This window comes from Mus pahari, chromosome 20, assembly GCF_900095145.1.
Source record: "Mus pahari chromosome 20, PAHARI_EIJ_v1.1, whole genome shotgun sequence".
NCBI lineage: Eukaryota > Metazoa > Chordata > Mammalia > Rodentia > Muridae > Mus > Mus pahari.
This window is the reverse complement of record NC_034609.1, coordinates 30,882,333-30,908,360: the sequence shown is the minus strand read 5'-3', so window position 1 is coordinate 30,908,360 and position 26,028 is coordinate 30,882,333. Positions and strand designations below refer to the sequence as shown.

The 26,028-nt window shown below is 46.6% G+C and overlaps 1 protein-coding gene across 1 annotated transcript in view; it reads right to left on the bottom strand.

Moving 5' to 3' along the window:
- Positions 1-26,028, bottom strand: part of Wwp2 (WW domain containing E3 ubiquitin protein ligase 2) — a 118,386-nt gene that overhangs the window by 58,237 nt on the left and 34,121 nt on the right. The window contains exons 5-6 of the mRNA XM_021220650.2: positions 15,864-16,001; positions 13,714-13,810 (exon numbers count right to left, since the gene is read on the bottom strand). Coding sequence (XP_021076309.1) covers positions 13,714-13,810; positions 15,864-16,001 — 235 coding nt within the window. The remainder of the gene's footprint in view (positions 1-13,713; positions 13,811-15,863; positions 16,002-26,028) is intronic.

Here is a 26,028-nt window from a genome sequence, read left to right as displayed (position 1 = left end):
AGAGAGAGAGAGAGAGAAAGAAAGAAAGAAAGAAAGAAAGAAAGAAAGAAAGAAAGAAAGAAAGAAAGAAAGAAAGAAAAAGAAAGAAAGAAATTGGAGGTGGATGGGCAGGTGAGCCAAGGAAGACCCAATTAGAGCTAAAAACGAGAGCGTGAGTCACTCCCAGAGTCATTATGGCCCCACTCTACACACTACCTCTAAGCTGCCAGCCTCAGAAATGACAGGGAAAGAAGACACAGCACTGCTCCAAGTCCAGTCTAACTCCAGTAAGACAAATGATCGACTTCTGCTCAGCCTGGAGAAGACAGCAATGCTCTCCATGGCTGCTACTATACTGGACCAAAGTCTCCCTAAGAGAGAATTAATCGTCCTTCATGCACTCCTACTTCAGGTCGCACGCTGAGCTTCGATGATTGGAAAACCCCACTCTGCCAAACTCACAAGGCAGCTCAAGTTCAGAATGGAGGAAATGAGTCAGCACAGCACTAGAAGATGGAAGAAAGGCCCCTGGACAGAGGCAGCAACATGGAAGACTGTCAGAACCAGCACTAAAGGACATGGGACACACACACAGGAATCTGTCCTGTGGGCCATCAACCTCCACTAACACACAAGAGGAATCTGCAGAAAGTTGGGATACCAAGCTGTCTGTCCAACCTCTCTTCCTACTGGAACTTACCCTGGCCTCCCACTACCTCCCTGGCTGACAGTTCTAATCCTGAAGGAACTGACTACTGACCAGGCTCTAGTGCCCAGCCCTAGTATGCCCCCTAGTATACCAGAGGGTTCTCTACCTCCACAGATTCAACCAACTGGGGATCAAAAAGAACTGGGGGGAGCATACATAATGAATGAAAGACTTTATTTTGATATTATTCCTTAAACTATTTGCATGGCCTTTAAAGGGTTTATAGAGAGTGACATAATGTATATGGGAGATTTAGGTAAGTTACATGGTTACGCCACCTAACCTGTGGGACCTGAGTGTCTGTGAATTTTAGCCTAGGGAGGATCAGGAAATCAGTCCCCAGGGCTAGTGAGAGGCAACTGTACTGGGGACACAGTGAGTTATTTCTAACTGTTCTGATGTGACAAGTCACAAAGACAGTCATGCTGCAGGAGGGAGGGAAGAAAGGAATGGTATTCCCTAGCCGCTGCTGTGCCCTCCTACCCGAGAGCCACAGCTCTGCCCATCTGCTCACCTGCACACTTTTCCTTGGTCGCTCAACCCACCTGGACAGAAAGACAAATCCTAGATCTTAACATGTGTGTTCCATCTAGTGCAAATGCGATCTCAGCTGCATGTGGCTGCATCGTAAGTCCTCATTCCCACTATGGGACTCTGACTTGCAAGTCTGTATTTGTTTTTGCTTCTGTTAGTTTAACATCTGTCTTCAATAAGGTCCTTGAAAGAGGAACCATGTCTGGTTTTGTGACTCTCCACACACAGCACCTAATTTGACTTCATTGGAGGCAGTTAAGAAACAGTGATCTGATGAATGAGAAAGGCAAGACTGGTCCAGAAGCATGCTCAAGCCTGTAATCTGTCTACTTGTGATGCTGTCACTCACCACCACCCCCAACTCTTCAAATCCTGAAATCTACCCACAAGGCACACATCACTACTAGGAAGATCACTGTGCCCAGGAGTCAGACTAGTAAAATCCTAATGAGACAGACAGACACACAGCCACAGAGATAGGGATAGCCTCTCTGCCAAAGGCTAGAATTCCCCACTGCTAGTTTTTGATATTGTTCTCCACAAAGGCTGACCCTAAACAACATGTCAAACGATCAAGCATCATAACTTACTTCATTAGACTCATACGGTTTCCACATCAGCTCCTAGCCCTGGTTTCATTTTGCAGGTTATTCTCTAACTATAATTTTCTTTTTTAAAGGCTTACTTATTTTATGTCTATGAACACTCTGTTTTCATGCACACCAGAAGAAGAAATCAGATTACACTACAGATGGTGAACTCAGGACCTCTGGAAGAGCAGCCAGTGCTCTTAACCACTGAGCCATCTCTCCAGCCCCTTCTCCTCTAACAGCAATTTTCAAGCAAAGCCTAGGACATGATCAAAGGCAAGAGCTAAGTGACTTACTAAGGTAGGCACAATTTCTGACATGATCTCTCTTCCTCTCCCCTCCTCCCTCCTTTCCCCTCTCCTCCCTTCCCCTCCTTCCCTCCCCTCTCCTTCTCCTTTCTTCCCCTCCCTTTCTTCCCTCCCCTCTCCTCCTTCCTCACCTCTCCTCTCCCCTCCAATATACCCTACCCTGATGCCTAAAACCTGTAAGTGTGGCATTACCCACTGTGAGCAAACTATACCAGAAACATAGACACGTTTACATCTTTCCACAATATCAGCTATGTCAGTTCTGCAAGCTGTCTTTCACCAAGCATTTCTTAATTTCACTTGACATTGTGGCCATTCACAATCACAGGCTTTTTACTTTATTACAATCACAATTACAAATATGAGCTCTCCAATCACACATTACCTTTTCACAGTTTTCTCTTTCATTCTCCCTCTCTTTGTCCTTTCTGTTTCTGTCAGTCTGTCTGAATGGAAGTTCCACCCTCCCTGACAACACTGGCTTATGTCAGGTTGATATATTACTAGTCGGTACACATCATAAGGATGTACTAGTACTTTGTGGAAGTTATCAGCCTTTGCCTCACAGATACTAACTAGCTGTTTCTTATACAGACACTATATAGAGCCATTTCACCTTAGTTTTTTGACTCAAAAAATGGAGCAAATTGTTCTTTTATAAAATGAAAAAAACACAATGCCCCATCTCTAAGAGAAGTGCTTTCTCCGGCATGTGGCAGAAGAGAAGAATTAGAGACTCAGTGCTCCAGGGAGCTGACCCACCCATCGTTCCTGGCCTAAGGAAAGAAAGAGACAAGTAGGAAGATGCAAAGGTACCAAGTCTCAAACACACAGGTGTGTGGAAACATCAGTATAGTCCTTGCACGGTGCCCCATCTCACTCGAGTTCCTAGGACCTCTTCCATTAAGGCCTCTTTGGAATCCTTGCCCATCGCCAGGGGACAACAGTGCAGGGACTGGCTCCTTTGTGAGGCGCATGCTTTCAAGGTCCAATAAGCACTCGAGAATTTAGACAACTACCTATGAGACTTGACTGTTCTTCAAAGGTTAGAAATATTCTTTTCTGGTAGATTCAGAGAACTGTCTTTACACATTCTTTCCTGAAACAAGACTTGGTTACCTGGCAACTTATCTTTGGGTCTAGGGTCAGCTGCAAGGATCTGAAAAGAAGAGTCTATGAAAATGTTCAATATGGAACATACCAAGCATGGGGAGAAAGGCACCAGATGGAAGCAGAGAAACGGGCTAAGGAGTGAGACACCCCCCCCCCCCCGTGAAAGGGACTCGATGTCTGGGAAAAGGCCAGAGAGTTAAATAAGTCCCCTCCACCCGTGCTCCCGTACTGTGCTCTCACTCACACCTCAGAGCGAGGGTGCAAAGGAATGTAAACCAGTAGTCAAGAGCCACCCTCAAGTCCTGGCAAATGAAACACAGAAACACAAGGCTCTTTCAGCTCAGCAAACTCCGAGCTGTTGAGCGAGCTGCGGCTACGTGCAGCAAGGCACTACCCTGGGCTCCACCTGGGACACAAAGACGAAAGGGGTGCTCTCGCCCACCCACATCCGAGACGCTCAGCTGGGAGGCTCAGTCCACTCTCCCTGCGTTCCTCCTCCTGCAAGAAAACCAACAAACTAAGGAAGAAGAAGAAATTCCTAATGACCGTCCCTGACCATCATCCATCGTTCTCTAAGTGTAAAGAAAAGTGGCCTCGGCTCAATCCCTGGAACCCATATTGGTGGAAGGAGAAAAGTTATTTCTGCAAACTGTCTGACCTCCACATGTAAACACACACACACACACACACACACACACACACACACACACACGGAAAGTCATTTTCATTTTAAAGGAGAAACAAAAATAAGTATTTGTACCATATCCTACTTTGGGTCTTCACTAATTTCTTTTTTTTCCTCTCTGTTATAAAAATAGTTCCCCTTCAAGGGCCATTTGTAAGGACACACGGTAGATCCAATGCACAGAAATGCTAGCAGTCATCAAAACCTCCAACAGAAAGTGTGCACACAGGGAGTGCATAGGCACTTCGAGCCTCTCCACACAGCCAGACTCAGAATGTGACAATCAGCCATCAAGTGAGTCAGAAACACCCTCGACTCACAAGATTCTTGTTTGTTTGTCTGTCTGTTTTGGAAGCTTCTTTTGAGAAAGTTCTCTTTTTTATTTGAAATGGGTTCTCACTATGAAAGACAGACTGGACTGGCTTGAAGTTCACTACCCTCCTATTTGGGTCCCCTAAAAGTTAGGATTACAGGGGCACGCCTGCATCCATCTTAGACTAAATGTTCAGGAAAATCAAACGGGCAGGACAGACAGACAGACTTTATGAAGCATAATGATGGAAATGAGTTCAAATAAACCAAGGATCACACGAAACATAAGCAGGCCAACTGACAGTGCAAAACTACAAATGATCATGAATGGGGTTTTTTTGCTTAAAAATCAGGTAAATGCTTTCATAAGAAATAGCACCTAGAATATAAAGACCCTGGGAAAAGGTTGACCTTCACTGGATGGGGCATAAATGCCAAGCAGGGTCAGCGAGACAGCTCTGGAGGGGAAGGTGCCTGCTGCCTTGCTTGAGGACCTCAGTTTGATCCCTAGAGCCTACAAGGTAGAACAAGAAACTAAGCAAAGATAGATAGATAGATAGATAGATAGATAGATAGATAGATAGACAGACAGACAGATAGATAGATGTAAAAAGACAAAAGAAAACAAAATCACCTTTTTTTTAATATAAAGAGAATAATGCCAAGTAGATCAATGAGCAGCCAGAGGCAGGCAGCTTCACTAATATTAAACTAAAGGATTTCTTATACAATTTTTAAAATTAGAAGCAAGAGAAAGGGCTCAGCAGTTAGCACTGGAAATTTTAACTCAGTTTCCAGCACCCACATAAGTATCGCAGACCACCTTCAAACCCAGTTTCAGGAGATCCAAGGCGCACGCACACTGTGGTAAACACCAACTTCCACAGGTACACATATACTGCAAACAGAAAGCTAGAGCTTCTCTCCGAGACAGCACATCCCTCCTGCAGGCATGCTGGACGGGCTGTAACTCCTGTATCTGAATGCCACTGCATCCAACATGGAGTGCAGAGCATCTCATCTCCCGGAACTGGAGTCCCAGACAGTGGTGAGCCTGATGCTCAGGCTAAATAACTTTAAAGAGAAAGAAGTGGCTGGGGATGCAGTTCAGTGGTAGACAGCATGCAAGAGGGCCTGGCTTCATCCCCAGCACCCACACCTCACCCACCAACCCCCATACACACGTGCTCTCACTCACTCTCCCCAACCCATTCATTCAATGTTCAATCCCTAGCCCTAAACCTCCTACATCACCTTTCCATGATGCCTCTCTTGAATACTTTGTCCCACTTTTATGGAATACATTTGTAATTCTTTGCATAAATCAAACTATGGAGGAGAGGCAGTAAGACAAGGTCTTGCTAGGCACTCAAGCTGGCCTTATCCGCCCAAGCGCTGGGCTACAGGCATAAGCCACCACATATTAAAGTAATAAAGCTGAGTGAAATCAGAAGAAGAGAAGGGAATAGTCTCCCATAGGATGTGAGGCACAGGACGTCTCTGGAAAGGACCAGGTCACAGCATTAAACCTGCAGGTGGCATGAGAGGGTTTGGGGGTGGCTGTAATGGTGACAGAATGCTGGAAACAGATTCCAGAGTGAGGTGAACTAATGAAGTAGAAAGATGGGAGGCACAAAGAATGTTGAAGCCCGTATCTTCATTAAATTTCTAATAAGGTATAATAATTTAATGAAACCATAAAATATAAAATTTAGGTTTCAGTTCTGTGACAAAATGGGGGAAAGCCTCAAATATAGAATTGTTTTAGCATTTGAAAGGAGTCACTCCTTTTATACTATGAAGTTGGCTATCACAAAGACAGTCACTAAGCCAAACCCCAATTACCACCTCCAGTAACTGGTACCCTCCAGGGAGCTACGCCACTCCAGAGAACCTGAAAGAAAAGTCCGACCTCATCACACCAAACACAGCCACAAACAAGCACTCCAGCTTGTACGCCTGCTTGTCTTCCCACCCATGTCTGCTCTGAGCACTAGCAGTCGGCTCTGCTCACGTCTTTCCACACACACCACGCTGCCCACATTTTGACTAAGGAGCCATTCCTCCAAGACCCACGTTCTCCTAGACCTTTCCCTTTTAGCCACAGATTTCTTGAGCTGACAAGTCCTAGAGTATCAGTCCTGCATTCTAAATTGTGGCCACATGCCTGTGTCTCTGAGGTGAGGGTGATGTTTCCCTCAGCCAGGCCAACACTGTAGGGGATGTGACACACCCCCTTTCTCTGAGGTTCCTTTCTCTGTAGACAGCACCACAATCTGTGAGTCTGAGATACCCTCTATTTTCTCATCCTCCAGTCTCCTCCATGACTGCATCTAGGTAGTTGCAAGTATTTTTTCCGGTCTCATCTCTATTCTACCACTGCTCAAGGGTAGTCCTCGCTGATTTTTTCAAGATAGGGTTTCTCTGTGTAGACCAGGCTGGGCTGGAACTCAGAGATCCGCCTGCCTCTGCCTCTGCCTCCCAGGTGCTGGGATTAAAGGCGTGTACCATGACTACTGGGTATCTTCATTGATTATTTAAACAAGCAAACAAGCAAAGCCAATACAGACTCTAGAACAGGAAGCCAGCAGTTGAAATGACGATGTCCAATGGTCTGAACTAGGTTCACTCTTTAGTCGGGATGGCCTGTTTTCATATGGACTTGCTTTGGTCCAACTGTGGAGACTTAAAAGTATTAAGTCAGCCAAGCCCAACGCGTAGCATCCTGTGCAGCACTGCAGGGTCACCTACATAGGACCAAGGTCTGTGTGGGAACTGTCCCCAGCCAGGTGGCTCCTGACGAGACACACTCCTGCACTCTACCCTGAGGGCCCTGGCCTCTGATGCTGCTGATTTGGGGGACAGAATAGGTTTCACCACAGGGTGGCATGGGAGCTATGCTATGGAGCCTGCTGGCCACAAACTGACAAGGGGCAGACTGGCAGGGAAGGGGCATGACTCCAAGGACCGTCACAGGTACTAAAATTCCTAAAACCAAAAAATAAAATAAAATAAGTCAGCACGCCTTTAATCCCAGCACTTGGGAGGCAGAGGCAGGCGGATTTCTGAGTTCGAGGCCAGCCTGGTCTACAGAGTGAGTTCCAGGACAGCCAGGGCTATCTATACAGAGAAACCCTGTCTCGAAAAACAACAACAATAAATAAATAAATAAATAAATAGATAAATAGATAAATAAATTTTTTTTAAAAGTCAGTCAGGTAGAGGCATGTGCCTTTAATCCTGGCACTTGTGAGATGGAGGGCAGGTGAGCAGAGCTTTGAGCCAGCCTGGTCTACATAGTAAATTTCAGGACAGTCAGAGCTACACAGTGAGACCCTGCTTAGGGGGAAAAAGTGTCCATTTCTTTGAGGACCATAAATCCTATCAGTTGGTTTCTGATTTTAGTCTTAAATGTACTGTGCCGGGCATTCCCACGTCGCCCTCCTCTCCCAGGCACTGGCAGACCCCCCAGCCTCCCTCTCAGGAAAGTTCTGGGTATACAGGCTGTACTGCTGAGAAGCCAAGGCTAACTGCAGCTTTATTCATAGTTAGCAAAACTTAGGATCAACTAAAGTATGCTTCAGTAAGTGAGTAGATAAATCAAACATGCTGGATGCAAACACTGGAATACTATTTAGTATTCAACGGAAATCAACTGTACTCTGAGTCAATGAAACCAGTGTGAAAGCGGCCCCACAGTGCACAGAATTCCAGGAAAGGAAAAATATAAAGAAATGAAAGGGCCAGTGCCAGAGCCAGGAGAGCAGGGAGGGCTGACTAAATAAAACACACGGCAAAAGCTACCCTACATGAGGCTGTAACGGTGAACACACACCGCAAATTTGTCAAAACCCACAGAACGGACACCACCAAGCAGAGCCCTAGCATAAACAATGGCCTCTGAATGAGACCAGTGTCACCAGCCTCCCTCAGACACAGGCTGCCGAGGTGAATGAGGACTCCTGTGCTTCTGCTGGGAATCTAAAATGCCTCTCACAAAAACAAACCAGACGACAGCGGGGGCTTTTGAATTGGGGCTGCTACAGCAATCACCTCCATGGAGTATGTATGACCAAAGGACTCCTGTCCCTGAGTCAGCCAAGCTCTCTTATTTTCCTGTCTTTGTCCACGCAGAGCACTCTGCTTAGAGAGACACCCCTCTTCCCCCACTTCACTAGATCAGCAAACTCTTTCAAAGTACCTTTAAATGTCCCACTCTTGGCTATGTACACACCGGCACATCAACAGTCCTGGTGCGTAGCACTTGGATGTGTACACACAATGGGTATGCTGATGTATAAACACTTGGGTGTGTACACACTAGCACTCGTGGTTGTTGCCCAGTGTCTTGCTACAGAGTCCGTGGTACCAGGCATTGTGCCTTTCCATATTTTTGTCGCCATGACTTCTGTGAGTCTGGCTTCCTTACTCTTGGCTCTACTTAGCTTTCTGGGTCACACCACCTCTCCCTTGGCTCCCATCCTACAGAGGAAATGTCAAATAGCTAGCTATAAAATAAACAGGTATAAATAAGTAAATGTCACTTTTATTAAGTGATAAACAGTGCATCAACGTGCATATTTAGATGGTACCAATCTTTATAATTACTTTTGAAAATGCCCCAAATGCTTGTCCATGGTCTCAACAACTCAGAAGACAGCCTGAAGGCTCCCTGGGAGCAGGGACTGTGTCTGTCACCACTGAATGATGAAATGCATGTACACGGTCTCCTTTCTTCTTTCCAGCGTCACTAATGAGAATGAGACTATAGCCAGGTTTTAAGGGGAAGCATAAAGGTGCTAAACTCTATTTCACTTCAGGCTGTCAGGGGCACGTCTCCAAGGCAGCTTTGGTCATCTCCATGGAAGAAGGAGTGGCAGTAGCCAGCAGAGACTGAAGAATGGCTTAGGTCCCAGAGCGTCTCTCTCCTTGTCAGCTTTGGTCCCCCATTCTCCCTCAGCCCTCCCAGGGCTTCCCAGCAGACTCACACCCGTCTGAGTTTATTTGTCTTTCCTTTCTGGGATCCGCTGTCTGCAGACACAGCCCATGAGCTATTCAGAGCTCACCAGAGGCTCTGGGCTGTACAGACTTCCCAGAATACAGCTCTTTCCAGTCTTGGGGGAGGGGGGTTACTAATGCCAAGTCAAGGGAGCTAATAAATCTAAGAGGTTTTCGTCATAGCAGGACAAAAAAGAAGGGTCACAGAGGGAGACATAAAACCATTACCAGGATGTCCTAAAACGGTCATAGTTAGAATGTCACTGGGAAGAACATGTTCAAATGCAAATTTAAACTAAGGTTATCTGGAGGGCCCTGAGGAAATCCAAGGCCTTAGGACCTTCATCTCTCACACATGCACAGCACATATGAAGTACTGAGAGTATAGCTTAGTGCTACAGTGCCCCCTTGACGTGGTCAAGGCTCTAGGTTCAGCTCCCAGCAACAGAAAGCATTCACATCCACTATATTCAAAATAAACTGATATAGACATGATAAAGGAAAATAAGCTAAGTCCACCCAGCTTCTTAACCAGGATCCCTTGTGGAGACCTTCTAATGAAAAGCTTTACCGGCCCGTGACACAGGCCTGTAAATCCAACTATTCAGAGGCTGAGGCAGGAGGATCACGAGTTCAAGGCCAGCCCGGGTAGAAGAGTGAATTGAAGGCCAACCTAGACAACTTAGGTGGCTGGGGTACACACAGACCAAGAGCACAGCTCCTGCCTAGAGTATGTCAAACATTTAATTCCATCCCTAACACTGGGGGCACCAACAACTTCATGAAACTAAAAGGAAATAAAGACTTCCTTTATGGTGACTCATTTCCTTATCTAGGAACCTTCCCAGAGGTTCACATCCAAGGCCCCACAAGGTAGGGCTGGGAGGGAAAGGGCCCACACGGACAATGCACTGGCTGGGTTCCCTCCCACCACTCACCTCACACAACAGAGAGGAAGAAAGGGGAGAGAGGATCACAGGAGATCTAGAAACAGCACACCACACCCAGACACCCTTGGCTTCCCTATTCCAGCCTGGAGTTTCGAGACCATTTCTAACCTCTAGGAGACCCTGAGGAAGGAAGGCTGCCGCACTGGTGTCACCCCTTCTACTCAGTCCCTCTTCCCTCTGCGCACATTCCACTGGGTCTCTTAGCGCCTGGGATCAGTGGCACTGTCCTGAACATGTGGACAAAGGAAACCTCCTGGTCCACTCTGCTCACTCTGCTCTGCCACGCTGGCTTCCTCTCTTGCATGTGTCTGCCTGCTCCATGAGCTCCCTCACATCACTAAGTCGGAACTCACTATAAAGAGAGGGGATCCTGCATGACGGTGCACAGTACCAAGGACATGGGAGTCCTTCCCAACCTGAGCTGACAAGTGTCCAAAGCCAGCCTTGTTCCAGCAACAGAAACAAACCATGAATGTCCTACTATACTCTCCTCAGGCCTTCACCATATACCAGCTCCTCCATGGGCATGGAATGCTGCATATATACAGTGCATGCCAATGCATATACAGTGTATGCCAATGCATATACAGTGCCTGCCAATGCGCACAAGCCTGGGGGCAACTCATACTTGCTTCTTCTCTAATAAAATATGAAATGGCTTGTGACCAGTCCTCTCAGGTCACCAAGATTAAGGATGTTAGCTGGAGGGGGCAGGCTTTCCCCTGGACCCTAAGTCCCACAGGGTGTCCTATGAGGTCAGCATAGAGCGTCCTCTAGAACCACTCTACCCGATTACACATGTAACCAGGCAGAAAGGACATAAGAAGCTATTATAGAACCTTTGAGAATCTAGACTCTGTCCTCAAGAACCCAGCACCCCTGCAGCTCAGCATGTAATAAACAGCATGGCCTTACACAGGCTTCTTCTGTAGCCTTTCATTATTATGCCAGTCTCCTCCTCCAAAGTCAACAGTTCTGATTTCAAGATTATTTGTTCCCATCCATTTTATTTTATTTGTTTTGTTTTGTTTTTATTGAAACATAGTCTCCCTGTATGTCTCAGGCTAGCCTTATGGCTCTAGTGATCATCCCGCCTCAGCCTTCCACAGTAGCAGGGAAGTACATGTCATAGAATCCCACTTTTCTCAATCAATTTTTTATAATTTTATCTATAAAGGTATTAATTAAAAAGGTATTTGTCAGGCTTGGTGAGATGGCTCAGCAAGCTAAGGCCTCCTCATCACCAAGCCTGGTAACCAGAGTTGGATCCCCAGGACCACTACCTTGGGATCCAGAGAATTACCCTCTGATCTCCACAGGAGAACCAGGCACTCACACACACACACAATACATGGAGAAACAAATAAATATGTGTTTTTAATTAAAAAGATATTGTTGGGCTGGAGAGATGGCTCAGTGGTTAAGAGCACTGACTGCTCTTCCAGAGGTCCTGAGTTCAATTCCCAGCAACCACATGGTGGCTCACAACCATCTGTAATGAGATCTGATGCCCTCTTCTGGTGTGTCTGAAGACAGCTACAGTGTACTCATATACATAAAGTAAATTGATTAATCTTTTAAAAAAAGATATTATTAATCCAGATATGGTGAACACATGTGTACAATTCCAGCAGTTGGGAAGCAAAAGGATGAGGAGTTTAAGGCCAACCTGTTATCTGAGTTCCCTTCCCAAAAGAAAGAAAAAGGAGAGATTACAGAATCTAATAAAAATACCTCATACACACACACACACACACACACACACACGTGTGTGTGTGTGTGTGTGTGTGTGTGTGTGTGTGTGTGCAGGTGCACATGAGCAGGTACATATGTATGACAGCCAGAGAATAACTTTCAATGTCTTCTCCAAGAATCCTTTCTTCCCCCTTTAAAACAGTCTTCCAGCCAGGTGTGGTGGCGCACACCTTTAATTCCAGCACTTGGGAGACAGAGGCCGGTGAGTTTTTGAGTTCAAGGACAGTCTGGTCTACACAGTGAGTTCCAGGACAGCCAAGGGTACACAGTCTCGAAAAACCAAACAAAACCAAAAACAAACAAACAAATGAAAAACAAAACAGAGTCTTCCACTGATACCCATCAGGTGGGCTAGGCGAGCTGGTCAGCACACCCAGAGACCTCCTGCAGCAGCTCGCCCTCCACTGCCACCACCATCACTGAGATTACAAGGATTTTTATGAGGGTGCTGAGTTTGAACTCAGGTCCTCGTGTCTGTAAGGCTCATGTTTGATTGAGTCTCTAAGCGGCATCAGTATGTTAGACTCAAAGTTGCTAAGTCCAGCTAAGCAAACCAAGAAAGTGGTTATGAAGCACTAGAGCAGAGAAAGCATTTTTGTAGGGAGAGATGCTGAGGCATCCGGCTTGAGCTGGCTCCCACTAAGGAGATTCTGTTCCCCTCAGCTCTGGACTACTCGTTTACTGATACAGTACTTGCCAAGCATATTACAGGGCCTGATCCTGCAAGACCTAACTATATACTACATCCTAGAAGCCATCTAGCACAGCAAGTCACAGACTGTGACTGGTCTGCAGTGTGAGGAGATCCTTTTGTGCACACTCAAGAGAAGTGAGACCAGGGAGACAGACCTCAGCTTCTGGTGAAACCGGGGCCTCAAAGGGCAAATGCCAAACATCCACTTGCTCTTGCAGTCAATAAGCTCTGGTCACCTTAAAACCATAAACAAACCAATTCAGAAGCTGTTTTCTGCTCTCAAAGATGAAATGGGTACTGGTTAGGACACAACTCGATTTCCCAAAAGCATTATTCTGTACCCTCTGGGATTTACCTGGGAAGATTTCGATCAAAAATGTGCACATTGTAAGAAGATAATTTTTATGGCTATACTCATATAATTCTCTTCCTGAAAATATCTGTGGATTTTATACATTGTAGTAAACACTAAACACATCATCATCTTCCTCTTCCTTTTCTTCCTCCCCTTCCTTCTCCTCCTCCTCCTCCTTTTCCTCCTCTTCCTCCTCCTCTCCACCATCTCTCAAATACATTTAAAACTATTCTCTTGCCTAGGAATTCAGTTGCCATGGAAATGAGTTTAGAGCACTAATACAGGTTATAAGGAGAAATAATAAGCAGAATTACATCATCCCCAATAGGCATAACAAGTATGAATGAGCTCAGACTCTCAGCATAGAACATTTTAACCAACATGCCAAAGGAAAACCATCAGCCACCCTCCAGAAAGAAACGTAGTCAGAAAGTCCTACATCCAAAGAAGCATGTACCCCAGGCATGTGACCGCCAGCGCCCCTGACAGGTAAGAGGTCACAGTCTGATCAACAGGTCTCTCTCACCCACAAGGCTGACCCACCAGCCCCCAGTCATTGTCAGTGTACTGCTGCCTCTCCTAAGAATGTGAGTACTGTGCTGCCTTCAGAACGCCTTAGCAATCTGGAGCAGGGAAAGGAAATTTCCAAGTTTCTGAATGTACGGTTCCTTGCCACTAGCTAGTGTATTTTCCATAACTTCGGGGCCATCTCACCAACAAGGACTACTTACCGGGATCTGCCACCAAAGCAGTTTGTACTGGGGGGCTGGTGCCGGGTCTCTGGAGCTATAGCAGTCCCACTGGATTCTCTTGAAGGTGGCTGTGATCCTGGAGAATGGATCAATCACAAGAAAGAATAGAAATGCTGAGAGAGAATCAGCCCTTGTGTGAGAGCTACCCACCAGGCAGAGAATTCCCTCTGTAATTTAGGAGTTACCCACCATGATGGGACAGGGACATCTGTAGCCACTGGTACAAAGAATAGGGATTATTATCTGAGATCCCACAGTTGGAACTCAAATTTGGGAAACAGTGCCTCTTCTCCAAGACATTTAAGAACATCCCAGATGCTAACACACAGCCCTGCCTTATCCATCAGATGAACTCCAACCTCTCTAAGGTGGGGGCCAAGTGAGTGCATGGAATGAGAACACTTTTCACAATGCAAACAGAGCTTGTAAAGCCAATGTAGATCACGTCACTCTACCTAAAAGGCCCTGCAAACAGCTAGGCAAGACTAAGACAAGGTATCACAGTAAGGCAGTTTGGGTGACAGCGAGATCAAGGCCCATCTGAGCTATACAGTAAGATCTTATCTCAAGAAAAAAAAATATGCATATATGGAACTGGTAAGATAATTCAGTTGTTAAAAGCAGTTGCTGCTTATAGAGGACAAGAGTTCTGATCCCAGCACCCAAATTAAGTGGCTCACAACCATCTGCAATCCAAGCTCCAGGGTTCTTCCTTCTGGACTCTGGGGACACCCACATATATGTGGCACACACACATATACACCACAAAATAATTAAAATAAATCTTTAAAAATTATGTATATTTGTATAACAAAGGCAGAGTGAAAGTCTGAAAACCAAGAGAACCGACTAGAAAAATGATAAGGAGAAGGTGAAGGAGCACAGGTGGAACATGCACAGAGTACATCAGACATGCTTATACGAGGGCCTATGTAATCAGTGCTGTGAACACACACACATGCACACGCACACGCACACATGCGAAGACGGTGCTGCCACAGTTACAGCACTTGGCTACAAGCCTGACAACCTGGATCCAGTCCCCAGATCCCTCAGAGACAGTCAATTCCCAAAGTTGGACTCTGACCTCCACACATTTGCCACACGCAATAAATGTTTTATGTGATAACAAAAGTTTTAAAGAAAGAGGACAGCTGTGGCTGTTACACAGAGAAACTCTGTCTTTAAAAAACAAACAAACAAGCAAACAAACAAACCCACCAAAAGTACTCTAATCAAAGCAAAGCCTGGTACAGGCCCTTTTCTTTGGTGAGACTTATTTCTTTATTTGCCTGCGTGTATGCTTGGGCACCGTGTGTGTGCCTAGTGTGGTGGAGGTAAGAAGTTGTCAGATCCCCTGAAACTAGAGACACAGATGGTTATGAGCTGCCACGTGGATGTTGGGAAGCAAACGCAAGTTCTCTACAAGAACAGACCCAGAGCAGAAACGTCTCAACAGCTAAGTTCTTTCCAACCTCTGAGACTGCATCCTGCCTTTGACTTAAGAGCTCACACACCACTCCTAATGCTGCAGAAAGTGTATTTAGCCTGAGAAGCTCAACCTTACACCACACCTAACAAAACATTTAATGAGAAAAAGGAGAGAGAATCAACCCATTTCAGACCTTAGACTCCATGAAATAATTTCCTGCTAGATCCAGAAGTGACTAATTTCAGACTAGATAGAATGGAACAAACTAGCAAGACTCCCACCCTTAGGTCCAAGCAGGAGGCGCTCCCCTGCTTCTGCCTGCCCCATTTTCCTAGTTTGTGTCTCCACAAGGATACACAACTCCTCCTACCCAGCCAACTCCATCTCAAAAGAGCACACTCATGTTCCTGGGAGGACATTTATTAAAGAGGGGTTAATTTCCAAGGTCCACATGGGGTGAAAAGCTGCTTTTCTCTGCCTTCAGTTCAAACAATCACACACAAAGCTGTGACATTTATCTTGGTCCTTGAGAACCATGTCATGTTTTCATCTGGGAGACTAAGAGGAGGCAGGGCTAACACTAAGGCAGGGCTGCTAAAGAATCTCTAACCAAGATGCCTAGCAGAGAACCAAGCCCCTAGCATGGCTGCCCACCCGCCCTATCCTGGCACAGCCTGGGGAGCAAGGCGGCACTCACCGTCTGTCACTGCACTGCCATTAGGCACACTTCCCAGATCAACAGTTGGCCCATCCAGGAAAATTGTCAGCTCTCCTCCTGAGACAACACTGCCTTTGTTCTCTGTCTGCAGGTTCAGGGTCAGTTGCGTGTTCTCCACTGTTGGATACAAAATGCAACATGGACAGATTGAGTCAAATGCACAAGTTAGGATTCTTTACCTAGGGGCCTCCGTCTCACCCACCCGGCTTCCCGGCAAGGCTTCCCCACCCTTCCTAACGTGTGACATAAAAAGCAGAGTGGGGTGGGTGTGCTGAATGGTAAGGCTCTGCCTGTTGTGCAGGTGGGAAGCCCATAGTCTCTCAAGACATTTTATATGAGACATTAGCTACAATATCTTTACATTATTGATTTATGTTCCCTTGTTCCAAGGGAACAAGGCTACTGATGGGGCATAGGAAAAAACTGGGGTCAAGCTATACCCCTACTACACATAGGATGAATGAAACAAGAATACCCTGCACACACCCAGTCCTAGCTGCCCTGAGTCTGGGTACACTCATTGGCAGCTATGAGTATAGCTTCCAATCAGGTAAGTATCTACCTGCAATGGACACTAGTTCTCCTCAGTTTGGTCCAGTCGGGAACCGGAACCTCCATCTTAAGGGTGTTCAATAGTTACACAGAGAGAACTAGCAGGCAGATACTCACAGGATGGAAAGGATCTAGTCCTGTGCTAGATTCTCCTTCCTCACCTGCCCTGCACCCAACTCAGCACTCCATCTCATGTGTTAGTGGTGACTACCATATTGTAAGCTATCAGTGGTTCTCAACCTGCCTAATATGACCCTTTAACACAGATCCCTCATGTTGTGGTGACCCCAACCATAAAATTATTTTCATTACTACTTACTTCAAAGCTGTAATTTTGCTACTGATATGAATCGTGATATGAATATCTGTTTTCTGATTGTCTTAGGTGACCCCTATGAAAGAGGTCATTCAAAACCTGCCAGCCCCCAACCCCAGAGGTCGCAACACAGAGGTTGAGAACCACTGCTCTCAATCAAGGTAGTCCATGGATAAAGAGTTTTTACAAACACTAAGGTAAATTTGAACACTTAGTGGGGATCCTTCTCCTCCCAGGAGGGAGAAAAGTAAAAACAAGCTTCCAGTCTAAGACAGACACAGCCTTTACGAACTTAACAGAAGGGCTGGAGAGAGTCCAGAAGTTAGGAGCATGGACTACTTGTACACACAACCCGAGTTCCTCTCCTACCAGTCACATTTGGCCACTCTAAGCTCCAGCTTCAGGGGATCTGACACCCTCTCCTGGTCTTGAAGGGCAACCAACACCCACACCCAGTCACAAACATATACACATAATTTCAAAGAAAAACAAACATGGGGCTGGAGAGATGCTCAGAGGTTAAGAGCCCTGGCTGCTCATATAGAGGATCTGGGCTCAGTTCAGAGCACTCACAAGACAACTTATAACTCCAGTTTCAGGGAATGTGACCGACTCAGTGTTTAATTGAACCCAGGTACTGGTTCTATAACTTCAGTCCCATGGGATCCAATGCCCTCCAATGCCCTCCTACGGTGTGCAAAAATACATACGACGAAAATACTCATAGGGCCTAACCAAAAAAACAATCCCAGGGTCTCTGAAGTAAGACAGGGAGCAGTGTTTTGGACTTCCAGGCCCCACAAGGCATCTCTCCCTCCCCTTAATCTCTGTGCCCTGCGCTGGGTCTCTTAGGGTTCTTTTTGCATCTGTCTCTATTTTTGGTTAGTTTCATTGAGAAATTTATTGAATTCTCCTTGTTTCTATAAAATAGCGGTGGGGATTTAGAAACTCTGAGAGCCTAGGGAGTAGAAGTCTTTGACCTCCTAGGCCTATGTCAGGCCCAGGAGTATACATACCACCTGGGAGCGGCCCATCCAGCCTCAGTGCAGCCCTTGCATGACAACAGCCCAAAAAGTAAGGAGCCTTGAGACATCCCCGACCATGCTGTTCCTAAATCCTGACCCACTGAAACTGTGACGTAAGCAGGCATGGTGGCACACACACGAATCCCAGCACTCGGAAGGCATAGGCAGGCAGGGTCTCCGATGTTGAGAAACACAGAGCAAGTCTCAGGACAGCCAGGGCTACACAAAGAAACCTTGCCTTGAAAAACCAGTAAAGGAAAGGAAAGGAAGGGGAAAGGGAAGGGAAGAGAAGGGAACAGAACCATGAAATGATGCAAGGTTTTGCTTTGGTTTGCTTTCGGGGGGGGGGTGCTGTTTATCTCCAACAGGCATCGTGGGGGCTGGGCAGGCTGGTGTAGCCATGCACTGTGGATTCAATCTCAGTGCTCCTGCCAAAGGACCAACTCTGCAAGTCACAAGTTACTTATCTTCTGCACTGGTTCCCTCTGTGGCAAAACAGAGGGATCACTGCACACTCTTTGGGGACACCTGTGAAGACTGTGCCTAGGAAGTTCCTAAGCTGCCATTTTTACTGCCTACCTTGACCTTCGTATCTAGAAGCTAAAGTGTGCAGCTTTCCCCTAGCCTAGCCTGTCATTAACTGTCCTGTAGTCACTGGACCTTTCTCTAGGACTTCTTTAGGTTGCAGCAGCAAATTCCTCAAAACCTTCCAAGTCCTACAACTATTACAAGGGACCCAAGGGTGCATAGACAGCAGCCAAGCAAGGCTAGGCGGGAGCCACCATGGCCAGCTCCTATGAGAACACACTTGGGAGATGTGTGACAGACTGTGAGAATATCTGCAGGGATTCTCAGGTGGTTTTTATAGGAGAATAGACTGCAATTTTCCAGAAAAAAAAAAAAAAAGGTCCTAATAACTTCAAATTACCTTTAAATAATTCAGACAAAGAAATGCACACAGGAAGCTGGGAGATGGCTGAGCAGGTAAGAACATTTTCTGTATAAGCATGACTCCCCACACCCACTAAAATAAAATAAATAAATAAATAAATAAGCCGGATCTGTGGGCTTAGTGGGTTAAGGAGCACTGGCTACTCTTGCAGAGAACCTGGGTTCAATTCTCAGCACCTTCATGCCAGCTCACAACTGTCTATAACTCCAATTCCAGTGGTTCCTACACTGTCTTCTACTCTCCAAGGGCACCAGGCACTTACATGGTACACACACTTACATCCAGGAAAAATACTCAAAAAATAAACAAAAATAGTTAAGATTAAAAGAAGAAAACCTCCTAGGCCCTGGTATGGCTGCACACCTGTCACGCCAGCGCTGCCCAGTGTGGATGTAAGTGGATAACTCGGGTGTGCTGGGCACCAGCCTAGCTCCAGACTCAGTGAAACACCCGATGCCTTCCACCCACACATCTGCACATGCACCATGTACAGGCACATCGCACACAAATGCACCACACATGTGCACACTGCACACACAGAGATGAAACGTCACTGTGATGTCAGGTGGAGGGTGCTGGGTGACTCCTCACCCTTTGGATTCTGTACATTTGTGAATTTCATAATGAACAGTTGGAAAAGTTTGCTTTTTTTTTTTTTTAATTGGCAAAGCTATTAAAAATTTAAACTGGTGAGAACAGAACACCCTATTATTTTCTTAAAAAAAAAAAACCACCCTGAGCTGGGGAGACTTACAATGTATAATGGGACTAAAGAAACCATTAGCTAACTGAGAGACAGACTGGAGCACATGTGGAGGCTGAAAGGCTCACGTGTGGCTGAAAACCATATACTGGAATCTTAATTATAAATGGCAGCCTTGGCCCCTCCCCTCGGCCCTCTGGTTTCCTCACAGCCACACTCAGGACACGACAAAGGCCCTTTCTCTTCCAGCAAGTCTTTCTACTACTGTGGGAGGCACTGCCTAATAATCAAAACCTAACTGGAGCTTGAGGCAGGAGGACTGCCGTGAGGTCCAGGCCAGCCTGAACCACAGTAGGAAGAAATAGCTGGAGAGACGCTTGGGGGGGGAGGGGCATTCTTCACTCTTGCAGACCACCTGGATTCGAGCCCCAGCACCCACGTGGCAGCTCACAACATCTGTAACTCTAGGTCCAAGGGACACAAGGCCCTCTTCTAGCCTCCGTAGGCACCAAGCATGCACATGTACAGACATGCATGCAGGCAAACATCCACATATGCAAAATAAAATTTTTAGAAGGGGGAAAATTCAAGAAGCATATGGGGACACTGTGTGCCAAGGAGTGACTCTGACCACAGAGAAACAAGGCTGAAGTAGGACAAAGCCCACTAGGAGGGCTCTACCGTGGCATAGGTATGGCAATCTTGGCAATCTTACTGTCTCTGGAGAACACAGCATCTAGGCTGGCTCACGCTGTCGCTATCTCTCTTTGTCTGTCTGTCTGTCTGTCTGTCTGTCTGTCTGTCTGTCTCTCTCTCTCTCTCTCTCTCTCTCTCTCTCTCTCTTGATAGGAAAGACCCCTAAGAGCATAACTACAAGGCTGCAGTCTTCAGAAATCCAAGTCTGTTCGTTTTCTCCTTCTTGCTCACTTATTCAAGAAGTAGTTACAGGGCACTAGGTATCTGCCAGATCCTGCTAGAAGCTAGGAGCTTGCTTATGCTGGAGAAAGAAAACAGACCCAGCCCCTCCCTCTAGGGCCTCCCCTTTGTGCAAGCTCCTGGAAGAAAAACCAATGATCGAACAACAAGGAGATGTAGAGTGGCTTCTGGGTGACAAGGTTTCATGCATGGTATGTACAGTGTCACAAATCACATGTTACTTGGTCTGGTGAGAACATCAAGAAATGTACAGGACAACAGTTCAATTCAATGATGACCTGACATTTCACACAGCAGGCCGGATGGGGGTGGGCATGAGGAAGATGTGCAAAGGCCCTGGGGTACAAAGACCTAGACACTTTCAAGGAGCTTAGCAAAGGTGAATGGGGCTGGACTGGTATGTGACCCAAATGAGGCAAAGTGCCAGTCAGAGCCAAACCCTGCAGCGCGCTGTGGGCCAGCCTTCTAATAGGTTTGGTTTGGGTTTTGGTTTTCACTATCTTAAGTACAACAGGATGGTACTTATAGGAATTATAATTTGTATCTTCAAAACTCATTCTGGTTGCAGTGCAGAAAACAAGCTAGAGGGGAGTGAAGGCCGAGGAGAGAGGAGGTCACAGATCAAAATGATCCCAGCACACGGTAGAGACACAAAAGATCAGAGTTCAAGGTTATCCTCCGATACTCACTAAGAGTGGGCCAAGTCTGAGCTAAAGGAGAGCCTTAAAAAAAAAAAAAGAAAAAAGAAAAAAAGAGGTGGGCAGCAGCTAGAGAGATGGCTTAGTAGTTAAGAACATTCACTCTTCTTCCAGAGGACCCAAGTTCAATTCCCAGCACCCACTTCAAGAAGCTCACAACAGCTTGTAACTTTGGCTCCAAGGGATCCAACACCCTCTTCTGGCCTCCTCCATATGTACAAACCCACACACAGGCATATATACATCATTTATAAAATAATAAAATAAAGGAAAAATGTAAAAGTGACTGAACCTGCCAAGACAGATACCAAGAGAACTGTGAAACAGATTACCAAGTGGAGTTAGCATGAGGGGGCAGGGTCCCCTAGCCCACACCTAGGCCTCACTGACCTTGGAACATGGAACACTAAGGGAATCCCACTTCTCAGGAGGAGGCAGGAAAGTTAGATTGGGACATGGTGGCCATGTCAAGGTGTTCTGACATCCACAAGAACTACCGAGTCCTCAGAAGTAAGGGTGTGGCGCTCAGGGCAGAGGCAGAGGCTGGACACTGAAATCTGTGGGTCACTGCACATGGTTGGCACAGAGAGAAGGGGTCTAAATGGACATGTGACCACTGCAGAGGACTGAATGAGACGAACCTGGACATTTAATAGTCAAAGGCTGTCCCAGGACAGATGGGACAATCAGAGAGGAGTCCTGGCAGGACAGAAACCACAGTCTCCAAAGCAAGGAAGAGGGCTATCCTTAAAGTCCACGCAGGCCCCTGCTCGTACTATCTGACCCCCAAGTCATCTGTCCCCATGTCCCCAGAACTACTTGGTTATCACAGCCCTCCATCTAACAAGGCACAGTTTCCTGAAGCAGAAGATCCCCTTAAAACACAGCCTTCATCTGTCCCAGCAAATCTGCCAAGTCACAGCATATTTTACATATTGGTGGGGATTTAGGGGATGGATACAGGCTGGCAAGCAGGAAAGCCAGGTATTTAGAATGAGCTGCTCCATCAGTTACTGTAGCTGCCTCCCAGGCTCCTCTGCCCCTAGGGAGGGAAAGTCCTCCTCACACCATTAATCTCCATGCAGCCTGGGCCGGTTTTCACAGATCATCCATTCCCCGTGCCCTCAGGTAACCTCAGCCATCACCCCCTCTCCCTGCTCCCCAGGCAGGACCAAAGCCATGTTTATACACACAGGACTGAGACAGGCTTGCATTGAACAAAAATCCTTATAAAGGTTCAAAGCATAGCAAAAACAGGGTAATTCCTTTTAAAAAAAATTTTGGTTAATATTCTGCTGTTGAAACATTTTTCCTTCTTAAAAGCTGAGTTTTTTGTTGTTTTTTTTTTTTAAAGATTTATTTATTTATTATATATAATTACACTGTAGCTGACTTCAGACACTCCAGAAGAGGGCATCAGATCTTGTTACGGATGGTTGTGAGCCACCATATGGTTGCTGGGATTTGAACTCGGGACCTTTGGAAGAGCGGTCGGTGCTCTTACCCGCTGAGCCATCTCACCAGCCCAAAAGCTGAGTTTTTAAAAATTACAATTTCCAAAGCATAAAACCTTGTGCTCCAATTAGGTCTTGGATTCATGAGTGTAAAGGTGCATACAACAAGGACATGCCACTGAAACATCAATACTTGAAGAAGAAATTCATAGAATGACTCTATTATTCCGGCCATGTAAAAGCAAGGATTTTCAGGGGAAAGAATAGCTCATTCCCAACAATGGTCTTATTCCCTGTCACCAATGCAAGGTCACCAATGCAAGGTCTGAAAAGCCTGTCATGTGCGGTGTAGGCACCAGGCTAAGGTCTCTGCGACTCAGGCCCGGGACACCCTGTGCTCTCCCACATGGAAAGGCTTGTACCATTAGTCAGCAAGGCTCCAGCTTCTTCTTTAGACCCTTAAATCCAGGAGGAGTGCAGTGTATTCTGCCTCCTTCATCGTTCATCCTTGAACTCTACAGTCTAGCTCAACACTCAAAGGAAGGTGTCCGTTAATAGTAGTAAATAAACTTCCCAGCCTTCCATCTCCAGGTAAGCCTCAGGAGCCTAAGAAAGCGCCCTGCAAAGGAAAGGTGAGCGCCTCGCACACGCCCAGGTCCAATCCTGAGGGCTCTCTTAAGCCTAAGAAAGAAACAAAGGAAAACATCGGGTTTCTCATGTTTGAGACAGGATCTCAATATATAGCTTCCACTGGCCTAAAGACCAGGAATCTGACCAGGAGACCAGGCTAGCCTCAAATTTACCATCCTTCCTCTGTCCCCACACTCAGCCTGGAGGAAACAGCTTAGCCACCGCCTACAATACTACAATGCCAAAGCCACCCTACACCTGCAACAAGAGGGAAGGAGAAGTCACCTTGACTAGCACTCAGTTCATCCACTCCAGAAGTGGGAAAGCCCTTTGCCACATCCACGTTCCCTTGGGGCCGACAGATCCCAGTGCCCAGGGCCTCACAGAACCCTGAGCAGCAGCCGGCAGCAGCACTGAGCCCCGCCCAGCACAGGGCGCTGAACAGAAGGCTTTTTCTTCTCCCCTCAGCTGAGGCAGCACAAAGCAGCGTCTCAGCCAGGGACCCTGAAAGCAGGTTTGTTTGAACAGCGCTTGCACGGCCAGTGTTTACTTTTTCAGACTCTCGTTAAAAGGACTTTTCTTTCCAACAGCTCATGGTTGACACCAAAGCCACGAAACAGACCCAGCCTGGTCTTGAGAGGATCAGGGTGGGGGATGCCACAGGGAGGGAGCCGCTTTTGGCTTCTCTGGGAATTCCTTGAGGTTCTGGCTTGGGCATATCTGCCTGAGGTGCAGGGGGTGGAAAGCAACACACAGGGAGCTTTTCAGAGACCATTAACAGTCGGTTTAGACCCCAGGGCCCGGCATCTGGTGCCAATCAAGAGAAAGTAGACACTGATGTCAATGCAACTGGATAGGGGAGAAATGAAACAAAGGCTTCCATTTGGGGTTGAGGGTACAATCCACCTACGGTCCCAGGGTGGGCACGAGCAGTGAAGTCCTGCCTCTCTGCTTTAGGGGTGCGTGTGCATGTGTGTGTGCGCGTACATGTGTGGTAGGTAACGCAGGGTAATCACAACAAACAAGGTAAATAAAACACAAAATGCATAATGCTAAGGATCTGACACGGGGTTCCCCATGGGAAGCAGAGGCAGGCTTCCCATGAAATCTCTACAAGCTCAAGACCAGCCTGGTCTATGAAGTGAGTTCCAAGCCAGCCAAGGGTTGTATAGTGAGACTGTGTCTCAAAATAAATAAATAAAAGCATTGATTTGTATTCTTTTGTTTTGTTTTTGTTTTTTCATTAATTATTTCTGTATTTTTTAGGTATACGGGTGTTTTCCCTCATGCATGTCAGTGCCCCCCATGCATGCCTGGTGCCTGTGTGGGTTAGAAGCCCTAGAATTAGAGTCAAGATGGTTGCTAGCCATCTATATACTGGGAACTGAACCCAGGTTCGTTCTCTCTCTCCTCTCTCTCTCTCTCTCTCTCTCTCTCTCTCTCTCTCTCTCTCTCTCTCTCCTTTTTGCTTTTTAAGCTAAGGTAGTCCATGGCTGGCCCGGAACTGACTGCGTAGAGCAGTTTGATCTGGAAGCTGTGCTAGGTAACAGGTGTGTCATACACCAGCAGAGAGAGCTGCGTGCTTGCTGATACCTCATGGGGCTAATTAGGAATAAACACTGTTTATTTAGTGCTGTTGTGAGGAGAGACCCAGACTACAAGTCATAGACACACAGAAGAAATTTAAAGCCACAAGGCCATGCGATCTCATGAAAGGAAGGGTGCAGAAAGGGACATGGGACTAAGTGAACTGGGAATATCTTAGTGTCTCGAGACCGGCCAGGGGACTTAGCAAAGGCCCGTGAGTCAGAGTGCTCTCTACCATGCTGAGTGACACACAGAGTACCACAGAGGAATCAATGAGTAGTGTCCATTTGTGAGACAAGTGAGCTAAGCTTGAGAGCTGGCCTCCGGGTCTAGCAATGTGGAAGCCACTAGCAACTGTGGTCCAGCAATCCCAGCAGAATAATGATGGAAGGAACCAAGCAGGAGGCTCCTAAGAAGAAAAGGCAGGGCTGGGGCTGCAGCGCAAGGCCCTGGTGACATCCCCAGCACAAGACATATAAGAGAAGGAGGAAAAGAAGAGGTGCCATGGCTGCATACCCCACTCATCTCAGGGATCAGGAACTGAAGGTCTGCATGGCTATGTAGCAGTTTGAAGTCAACCTGAGTTACATGAGATCCTAAAAGACACCAAAAACCAAGTCACTGCGGCTTAACAGACCAGCCAGATTAAACAACTGACAATACCCAGCCACTGAAGTCAGAGGAAGAGACAAATGCGCACACTCACAAGTGTGCACACAAATGAGCCCAGACCTGACAGCAGACCCTGAGAGTTGGAACCAAAGGACATGAATCACACCTGCCCGCGACCCAGCAATCACATGCCTATGGATTTATTCCCTAAATAAAAATGGATACGCATACAAAGATAACTTTGAAAGAATTTAACTACCACAACAAAAGTCCATCCAAGCTATGGTTAAACTATAGGTGCATGCATACAGAACAAAACAAAAAGCCCTAAACTAGGTGAGTCGGTCACTCAAGAGGCAGAAACAAAAAACATTGCAACTCTGAAGTCAACCTGGTCTACAAAGCAAATCCTGACTAGCTACATAGTGAGATCCTACCTCGAAAACACAAAAGCCAACTGCTATTACAAGCATTTCAACTTATCTCATTCCACGGAGGGTTAAAGGGATGGCTGGGGTGGGAGGGAAGGGGTAGGGAGGGCAGTGTGCTAGAGAGAGAGCTCAGCTGTTAAAAGCACTTACTGTTCTGCTACTGGAAGACCTGAGTTTATGTCAGGCAGCTCACAACCACCTATAACTCCAGCTCCAGGGGATATAATGCCCTCTGCTGGTCTCCATTG